Here is a 10,597-nt window from a genome sequence, read left to right on the forward strand (position 1 = left end):
GGGCCATAATTTAAAGGAAGCAATAGGCTTCTTCGGAGGTTGAAATTGCTCAATTGGCACGTACTTAGTATTATCTATGGTATTGACGTGGTTGTTTCACCTAATAAGGAAATTCATGGACCGTTGTCTTTTTGTTTGGATTCAAATCGTTCTTGGTCTTCTCCAATCAATATGGTAAGAAAACCAGAAACCAGGATTTGTTTTGCTTGCCGGCAGGTAAATAGTGTCTCTATGATCTTCTTCAGATAGGTGACATTTTACACAAAATCTACCAAGCACCGTGGGAAAATATCTTTGAAAATATTTCATAAGAACTTTCAAAAAATATGGGCAATAAGAATTAAACGAATTGAGAGTAGCGCTACTCAATCCGGTGACATTAGAAAAAGAAGCTATAATGTCCACACCACATTTGACCCAATACAAGGAGGACGCATTGCAAAATTGGCGTAAAACCGTAGCCAAAGCGATATTTGAATATTTTATTTTTAAGTAAGATTCAATGAAGACGTTCATTACAGAATATAAGATGCCTTTAATGGCACATAATTATTGTCCATACGAATTAGTATTTGGTAGAATTAACAATTTAGCAAACATTTCCTTACAACCAATATCATAGAACCATTTTATAATATTGATGACTATGCTAAAGAAAGTAAATTAAGATTAAAAGTAGCCTATAAAAGAGCAAGGAATATGCTTGAAGATCAAAAAATTTCAAATCTATGACGTTAAAACAAAAAATATTTTATTCATTATACGTAGAAAAAAATGTGTATAAATGCATACATACTCAAAAAAAAAGTTTATAATGAATCTCTTCCTTATAATTTAAAAATAAATAAAAAAAGAAACAAAAAAAATACGTTATTTTTAAAAAGGAGGGATGTGTGATAGGCACACATATCGGGTACCCTCAATACCCATATGTCAACAGCCTTTCAACTTACAAACACATTGTAGCACTTTGTTGCAATGTGCACATAAACAGTCCGGCCCATGTGCAAGCGTAATGCAAGCATCCACTTGAAGTACAGCAAACATAACTGCATAGTCAGCAAACTCTGGCCCAAAGCACTGACGGCATACCATATGTATAGCACTTCCCCCACTCCAGCGACGTCGCTCGGCGACAATTCGAATATATATAAGCGCCGCTGCAGACTATGCCGGCAGCGCTGCTCCTCGATTTAGGCTAAGAACCCTTTATACTGTAGATCTAAGAACACTTACAAAATATACATTGATTGGAGCGGGACCTTGCCACATCTATTGGAACCGTGTTCTACAGTGGCTTGGAAATAACTCGTGTAGGTTCTGCGTCTGCTCTGACCGACTCATTACTAAACTGGACTAAATAAGTTCCAGCCAAGTTGTGGGTCATGAGTCCAGCTTTCAACGTCCCGTTAAATTTGGACAAGAACATTGTTCCGTCCTCGACCAGCTCTATGCGTGTCTCGTTGTTCTTAGGAAGGCACATCTTTCCAGACCGCCCTTTAACAGCTTAGGATGCAACTGTTTTCGTCCATCTTCAGGTTTCTCTTCTTTGGGCAAACAGTCGTGTTAGCAACGAAGAGACAATCGCCCATTATGATTTGCTCCCATCAAGGGTTGCTGAAAAAAAAAAATATACATAGAACCTCCGTTCCATTTGCTAACACGCACGGCAAGTTCCTGTCTTCGGTTAAAATCGACTGTACTTCCTCGTGATCCAGTAAACGGGAGATCCCTGATTTAGCTAACAAACAAGCTTGGGTCAAATTGCTGACCTGACTGTTGATGATCAGATCCTTGTGCATTGACTCTCGCTGTAACCTCGTTAAGTTGCTTCAAGGATTCATGCGAGGCTTTCAATAATCCCGCGTTTATCCTGACTTGTTGGTCGGCCGATTTTACAACTTTCTCTGGCGTACGAATTATGGCGTTCCAGTCCGAAGCATCTGGGAAGCCCGCGATCCACTTCCTTAAGGACCCAATCCAATCAAACGAACGACGTCTGCGCGGCTTACCCATAAATCTTGAGACGAACTCCTGTGAAACCTCTAGGTAGTGCGGTACAAGCGCCCCAAGTCTGGGATCCGTTAGTAGCGCCGCCTCGCGTTGCACCTCCTGATGTGAAGCTCCTAAGTAGTGTCAAGTTTTCACATGTCAATTACGTATGCCAGTTTGAAATGGCCATTGAAACGCCAGACTATGCCTTTCTGTAAAGGGAGAACTGGAGCCTCATTCTTGAAGATGTCCCACCATATGGGCAAGAAAGATGCAAAATTGATTAAAGAATGTAACCTCATGAGTACATTTTTTTAAAAGGAAAGAACTTATACTAGATTGGAAGTGTGTGCGAATATTAAGTAATGTTGGTGCTGTGTTTTCTTGGAACGGAAAAAAGTGTGAGTGTATTATGGTGTTTTCAAAAGTCTTAACAAGAAAAGTTCTTAAATCTCCCCACGAATCCTAGTGCAGGGGAGCGGCCTAGCAACAGCGAAGACGGCTGGAATGCAAAAAGAGTCAAGGGCGGTCAGGTCGAGCAGTAATTAATGAACCTTTGACACCGGCAAAGCGGAGAGACCGGCCAAGGGCATGGAGGTCGAACGGTAACGGTGCGGACTTTGGGCACACCGTAAACTAACGGGAAATTAGTTGCACCTTGTACGCGAGCGGGCCGGGCGCAAAAGGCGAAATAACGGGATCCCGTGGCCTATAATAACGGCGCAAGTGCAGCTCGGGGCAGTCAGTAACAAGACGCAAGGATATTCGAGGAGAGTCGGAACGAAGTCTGAAGGCGGAGACAGTGAGTTAGAACGTGGAGAAATCAGTGAAGAGCGACCTGTGGAAGTGTCGGGCAGTGAGAGGCGCACAGGACACAGTAGGACGAGCAGTACAAGTGGAGGCTGATCTTTGGAGTAGAGAAACAAGGACCTGGCGCGGTTGAAAGAGTCAGTGGAGTCAGTGGTGAGCAAAGGAGGTCCCAGGCCGAGCGTTTCCTTAACCCGTGGACGATACACCCTGCCCCATAACGACCTAATCCCAGTTGACACACTAGACAAATAGGGAAGGCGTCGCAGTAGCAACGCCGCGCATCAGACGGCGATCACCCGAGACGTTAGATTTAAAATAGATGTAAATAAAGCGAACTTAATCTGAAACTGTATTTTCCTTGGTCGGGCAATCACACAAATCATAAAGTTGGTGGGACGAACACACAAACTCTCTGAGCTAGCCGCTGCAACTCGAGCGAGCAGAACTAAGAAAAACAGTTCGTTACAGCTTGTTAGCGACAAACACTTTGGCGCCCTGGCTGTAAGAGCTTCGTAAGAAGCTCTGTTCTTGTTATGAACTGCAATTGCTAGGCCTTGCCTATATTCTATCAATCCTCTAACGTCCTCCAGGACTTGTGTTCTGAAATAAGTCAAGACTTGACCGCTCGCGAGCGGTCGAAAAATAAATCCGCTGGATTATTGTTAGTTATCGAGTAAACAGAGTTGCTATGGCAACCAATTCGTTATTTTTGAAGTCAGGGTGCCGCCCAAAACTGTCACGAACACATTTTTGGAAAATTGTTAGATATTTTTTTCATAAGTTAATTTATTATTATTTATTTTTTTAATTGTTAATTTCTATCGAATTGCCAAAATAAATTGACAAGACAAACAGTAAAACAAAGAAAAATCTAAACATTTTTCTAATGTATGGGCGTGGTAGTTTTGGGCGGCTTTAGGGCGTTAGTGTGGGCGTGGCAAAAAGTTTTTTGGCAAATAGAAATTTACAAGACTAATAGAATTGTCAGAGTGGGCGTGGGGACATCGGTCAACAAACTTCCGCTGCGTCTTTGTATCTAGAATCTGTATGCCGAAACCTTCTAGCTTTTATATTTCCTGAGATCTCGACGTTCATACGGACAGACGGACATGGATAGATCGACTCGGCTATTGATCCTGATAAAGAATATACATACTTTATATAGTCGGAAACTCTTCCTTCTGCCTGTTACATACTTTTTAATGAAAACTTTTATAACTATTCGCTACGAACAGCCATTCTCTTTGAAATAACTAAGCTAAATGATCGGTTGAAGTGCATTTGCTTGATTCAATTTTAAGAATACATACAAAAGTACCGTAATAACTAATTATGAGCCGGTAAAAACAAATACAACGGTCACAGTGAATCGTTAAACAGTTCATACTGCCCAGAAGCATCGCTGAGGCCGAAATGGTTAACGTGGAATCAAAGTAATGACAATTCGTAACATACAAAGTAAATGGTAGAATATATAAATTTAAGACTTATTCTTTACTTTAAAACGCCTACGATAGAAAACCCTTCATACCCTTTAGAAGGGTATAATCTAAAATATATAAGAGTACATCCGTGAAAAAAGGAAGAATACATGAGCTCACCGTTTTGTTTCCAAGATTTTTAATGCGACAATTTAGGTGTCCTGTTATCCCAACTAAGGATGTCACGTTTTTAGTAGCTGAAGTATCAAAGTAAGGGCCTCTATCCAGAACCCTTCTCATTGGAACAATGTTTTCACTTATTAAATGCAGGTCTGTCACAGTAACATTCCCTCTTAAATTTTGTGGGCACGTTTCCCTTAAAATTACTAAGTAACTTATTATTTGTATGTTCCTTTAGACATTTAAGTATACTTACAAATGCAAAGAAATATTCGAAAAGTTAAAAAAACTTTCATTTTTAATGATTTTAGTTTTCAGTCATCATACACTACATTAGTTCAGGGAACTTTTTAGTTTTTTTCTTGTATCACCTTTCACATGCGCAAACGCATGCGCAGTAATAAATGTCTATAAAAATGTTAAAAGTTTTTCTCGGCAGCTAGCCTTTCTTCTTAAGTTAATTATATTATTATAATTATATAAAATCACGTGTGACTCGATATGGAAACTATACTGGGAGATTGTACGACAGGACAATTTGTAGCTCACTTGCAAGACACTGGAATTGCGTTAACACATTTACATTTACATTTAAAAACTGCGTAAAGAGACACTCTATATATGGATTGTTCACAAAATTACTGCAACGGATTGCATATTGTTTTGAATGGTACGAAATCTGGAATATAATAACGCGAGATTACTTAAATAGTACTTGTTTACGAAGCGTGCCTTTGAATTTTTATTTTGGTATACTCGACAAGATCCTGAATGAGAAAGTCTCAGTGGTGGAGTAAAATATTTTTATAGACATAAACGAAGCGCAAGCTTGTTGACTTATGTTGCCACGCCCACTCTAACGCCCACAACACGCCCACTTTTGATAATTGGTCTATCGACTTGCCAAAAAACTTTTTGCCACTCCCACTCTGACGGTCAGAAACTGCCAAAAACTGACACGCCCACACATTTAAAAAAATTATTAGATTTTTCTTCGTTTGATTGCATGTCTTGCCAATTTCTTTCGGTCTACCAAAAACACTTTGGTATACACATACCCCTCCTTACACCTAAAAAACGCTAAAAACGGACTCGCTCACTTTTGTAAACCATTTTAAATTTTTTTCTCATTTTATTCCCCAAGATCTATCGCAATGCCATTAGCTGAGTAAAGAGTATCTCACAGTCGAGGAATTCGACTATAGAATTATCTTTTGTTTTATATTCAGCTTATTTTTGTCGCCAAATACTGATTTTTGTAATAATAGACTCCCTCCTCCTTTCTGTTCAATGTGGCCGGTCGATATCTTTATACGATCAAAGCTTACTTTACCTCTTTTCTTGACAAAAAATTTGTCCAGCATCTTTCTCAATAACTGTTAAGCTATACTCACTTAAAAGCGGAGTGGGTATTTTTAGGTCTTAATGACTTGGTAATAATTTCAGTTTCTGCGTGTACCTCCCTCTCCGTCATTAAAATTCGCATAACGTGTTTCAACTTCATGTAACCGATACCTTCTGGGATCGATACCCTAAAATCGAAATAAAATAAATAAAACAATTCCGAACAAAAATTTTTAAAAACTTTCCAAATAATTATTTAATAATTACCTCCAAATTTGTAAGAAATTTTCAAGGTATTCTTAAGTATTTTCTGGCAGTTCTGGCGGCTTTTTCTCAGACTTGGTCTTAAATTTTTGTCCGCTTATTAAAGATAAAATCCGATATTTATTTAATATTTCCCTCTGGAGCTGTCCGCTTTTATAGCCAGTTTTTAATAGCAAGATTCAGTATTATTTCCAATTATTGACTGTTGAGCGAATAAGCTTTTTTATTAGCTGTTTTTGAACAATTAAAAGACGATGTTTTTGTATAGACATTTCAAACAATTTTATTGGTGTAGAAACTAAAAGTATAGGTGCGAGTGTACAAAAGAAAGAGCGAGAGAGGGGAGAGCTTAGATGCTCACGCAGCCGATCAGCATAGTGAACGATGATATTGCTGCAAAGCTGAGGCACAGTAAAGTTGAACTTTATGTTCAAAGTTTGCATGTAACCAAATAACAATACTAGGAATTGCTGGCGGCTGCGAGGCCCAACATACTCCCCTCGTTGGAAGCGTGACTTTCTACAGAATTCCTAAGGGGCAGCAGACACACCTCATTTACTGATCGCTTCGTCGATTTTCAGCCGTATTATCCCTCGGTACGCTGATTGGGTTTCGGTCACTGAATCCAACGATGACTTCTCCAGTTGATGGTTGTCCTGATTCTTTAGATTGCGGAGATTTTTCAAAAGAGACTCTTCGACGAAATTCTAGCACTGTCTTCTCCGCTCATGTTGTAGGTTATAGAGTGTGTGTAATCCGAGCGACTGAAACACCCGGAAACAACGTATCCCAACCGTGTCTCTTGCATTAGCTTGATTTGACCGATGCACAGCAGTTCCTAAAAGAGACTGGCGCCAATCAGAAAATCAAAGCGTTGAGAGCAAGAAAACTCTGGGTCCGTGAGCTTAAGGTTTTGGGGTATGTTCCAGCTGCAAATGTGAATGTCAATTTCAATTATATTGGAGGCAATAACAGCAGTTATATTTGTCAGGAACGTTCGAGATCGCATTGAAATGTTTGCTGACGAACCATCTGACTCAAAACTAGAATTGACTATTCCGGTGACATAACCTGCCGATCTTGTCCTCTTAAGTTGAAGCAGTTGAGATCCATCGTTGAGCAGGGCACGGCCAGACACGAAGATTCCTGAACGGTTCCTCACTAATACGGTGGCAGTGGCTAGGGGCACAACATTCTTACTAAGATCCTGTGCAATAAGAGCACAAGCCGTTCCAGGCAATTCAGAGGGTTCTTTGGCATGTTGCGAGTCAAAGGCAAGCGTTTCATGTTGTGAAGGCGAGGACAAGTTTCCAAGATGAAGCAGGGCGTGGTGCTTAGACCCAGACACACGGCAATTGCTGGAGTTGCACTCATTTGATGCCCAGTCTTGAGGCAATTTAAACAAAGAGCCAGTTTCTTCTCGCAATCGACTCGGTTCAGGTTCTTAAAACTTTGGCAGTGATAAATTGAGTGCCAAGAATCATTGCTGAAAACACAGTTCGCAGGGTTGAGGCTTGTGGCAAGAAGGGCGGACCTACGCAAATCAGATGTTCTATTACATCCCACCTGACTGCATGGCGCTTAGCTTTCCATGGCAAACTCCATGTTCTCAAGCGTCCTGCATTGCTGCTCCAAAAACGATGCCATGGATTACCATGTCAGAATTGCATTTTTGAACACTGGGTCCTCCAAATGCTCCTCTTATTTCGCCTGACTCGGCGGATCCAACTTTTGGACAAGTACTTGGACTATAATGAATCCAGCGATTTGTTCCGTCAAGCACATTCCATTTAGCGCACAAATATGAGCGTTGAATTTATCCGACAGCTGACGAAGAATTGAAACGGAACCACTCTCCACTGCCCTTAGCCCTAGAATCTCTGTTATGTGTGCCTGGAACACTAAACGACGATTAGCAAATATGTTTTGTAACAAATCAAATGCTATAGCATAGTCAGGATGGCTATCTATTATTGTCGTAAGCATAGAATAGAAGTCCAGCCAGTTAGCATAGCCTGTGAACGCTGCTGATGGCCCCAATCACACGAAGAAATACCCTCAGCCAAAGTTGAGTGGGCTTGGATTTGTGAGGCGCGCCTTGAAATCTCCCCATTAACTAAGAATTCAAGCGCTCACTCAAATCGCTTTGAATTTCATCCAAATGTGGCTCGCTCCGTTCATCATCCGTTCAGAAATGTTTATGCAGGATATTTGGTTGCAGGACTTAGGCTGGGACGATAAACTTCCCACCGAAGTGAATCAGAGGTGGCAATCGTTCTGACATGGGTATTCCGACCTCACAAGATTCGCGTTCTGAGATTGGTCTGGTATCAGCCGGAAGTTACCACAGAGAATCACGGATTCTGTGACGCGTCTCAGAATGCATATGGAGAGGCTATCTACATCTGCGTTGAGATAGGACAAAAGATCTTGACTGGCCGCCATTTCCTTATTGGAGGGCCGTTGCTTCACGGCTGAGCCCGAGATAAAAGGCGGAGCCAAGTCGATATTAAATCGATGGCAACATCATAAGGCTCAACAACAGTTAAGTGCACGGTAGAAAAAAGAGTATATATAAAGAACTCCACAAAATCAATAAATGTAATTTCCGACTAGGAATCTCCAAGTCGCCGATGTAGTAACGACTACCAAGGAGGACAATCTTACATCGAACGAATCACGGCTCGGCAGAATCGTTTCTGCCTTCCCTGGAGCCGATGGCAGCATTCGCATCAAAAAAGAGCGCCCTGTCCAAAAGGCCACCTACCTGAGGAGAACAAGGAGTCCTCCTTTCCTAAGGACTAGTGCTCTTCCCCCATTCCGGGGTCCAAGGTGTAGTCTGCCCATACTAAGCCCCGTTTTGGTTCTTTTCTTGACAGGGAAAATTTCCTGGAATGGCTCCTCGTCCTCGTGCCACCCAATCCTTAGAGCTGAGACGAACCCGAGGTATTTAATCCTACCGGTGACGATTCTGCCCGGGAAGCCATCCTCTTCGGAAGTGTAAGAGGTTTCACGAACTAAGCGCTGAAAAGTACTACTCAAACTGCCTCGCCCATCAGCACTCAGGAGGAGACTGCCGCAGCAAGAGGTATGCACGCAGGTTTGGTGGAACCACCACACCCTACTTCACACTGCACTGCTGCACCTCGTCCGATGTCTCTTTTAAATAGGTTTAAATAAAATTCAAGTAAAGTGAATCTACCCGACGTCTTCTTCTTTCTGGGACTTATAGCACCAGCAACAGCAGCCACCCGCCAATTATCCATCCGCCACAGCGAGCAACAGACCACGGCACTAATCCAGCGGCCGTAATGTTTGTATTTATCTGCCCCTTCTACTTCAGCCAGGGATTTTAAAGGAATTTAATTATCCTTACACGACTAAAGCAATGAATCTGTTCAAAAACAATTCTTACTGTTTGCCTTTAGGCGTGTAAATTGGGATACACACCTTTTATAAACCTCCTTACTCTAGTACACTTATGTTAATAAACTTACCGTCCCTAGCCAGCTGTAGAATGATGCTAGATGCTAGTCCCGAATTGGTTAGTCGGCTGATCTTTTTCCAAGTATTTAAAAAAAAAACCCTTATTTTAAAGAACTTAAGATATAACTTTGAGTTGCATATCTGTCTATAATAGACTTTATCCTATTATCTTAAATTTTAGCTTATTCAGTGTTCCGTAAATGCAAGTGTTCCGGCTTTACGAACGGCAGAGAGCGTGCGGTGGCTCTCAATCGGTTATGGCTCAGTCTTAGTTTCAATGCTGCTGGTTAGGGAAGACGATTTGAGCCCTTCCGTTACGGGTGTGTTCCAAAAGGTGTGGATATTGCTTATACTCTGTAGGTTTGACGCGTACAGGTTATTGTTTCGTACGCTTCCACCACACCTCAAACCCTTGAAGGTTAGCGGTTAGCATACCCCTCGATGCACCGTCTGCTGGGTTATCCTTCGAATCGATGTGATGCCATGGGCAGCGTGGTATGACAACTAGAATCTCCGACGTACGGTTAGCGATGAATGTTTTTAGCTTCGATGGGGTGTGTGACACCACGTCAGGGCAATTGTGGAGTCGCACCAAGCGTGGACAGTTATTTCCTCGTGACGTAAGCCCTACTTTACAGCTGAGAAGAAGAGGTGCTTTAGAGGTGCAACTCGTGTTTTTGATGCGATAAGCGCCACTGAACCTGTGCCTTCAGCATGGCTTAAACGGCTGTACACCACAGCTACATAAGCTTTTATAGACGCATCTGAGAACGCGTGTACTTCGATTCTCCAGAAATCGTTAGTAACGTATCGTGGTATCTTGATGTTGATGATTTTGTTAATGTCGTACCGGCAGGTTTTCCACCATTCAGCCAGCCTTGGTGGCAGTTTCGAGTCCCAGCCAGAGTAGAGTTCTTGAAATAGGAACTATGGCCTGTTGTAGTCAAGTTCAAGATCCCAAGGGATCAAATATTCGTAAAACGTTTGGTATTGTCCGGTTGTGCAAAAGCGAAAGTTTGCTGGGAAATGTGTCGAATTTGGGTGATATTGAATTCCTAAAACCTTGACCGCTTTGCTTATTGAATGCTATTCTTGATAGT

The 10,597-nt window shown here is 41.7% G+C and overlaps 1 protein-coding gene and 1 pseudogene across 8 annotated transcripts in view; both read right to left on the reverse strand.

Annotated features, from left to right (window-relative positions):
• LOC120284921 (neurotrimin-like) overlaps nucleotides 1–5,258 on the reverse strand; it is an 85,873-nt gene extending 80,615 nt beyond the window's left edge. The window contains exons 1-2 of one of the 8 annotated variants that reach the window (XM_039294421.2): nucleotides 4,660–5,217; nucleotides 4,404–4,609 (exon numbers count right to left, since the gene is read on the reverse strand). In XM_039294421.2, the coding sequence (XP_039150355.1) occupies nucleotides 4,404–4,609; nucleotides 4,660–4,699 (246 nt within the window). In that variant the 5' untranslated portion in view covers nucleotides 4,700–5,217. Of the gene's footprint in view, nucleotides 1–4,403; nucleotides 4,610–4,659 lie in introns of all 8 variants that reach the window. The other 7 variants (XM_039294423.2, XM_039294422.2, XM_039294424.2 and 4 more) reach the window with 7 other exon arrangements.
• A 1,806-nt stretch (nucleotides 5,259–7,064) lies between these two features.
• Nucleotides 7,065–8,456, reverse strand: LOC123327305 (annotated as a pseudogene).
• Between the last annotated feature and the right edge of the window lie 2,141 nt (nucleotides 8,457–10,597).

Source organism: Drosophila simulans, chromosome 3R, assembly GCF_016746395.2.
Source record: "Drosophila simulans strain w501 chromosome 3R, Prin_Dsim_3.1, whole genome shotgun sequence".
Classification (NCBI taxonomy): domain Eukaryota; kingdom Metazoa; phylum Arthropoda; class Insecta; order Diptera; family Drosophilidae; genus Drosophila; species Drosophila simulans.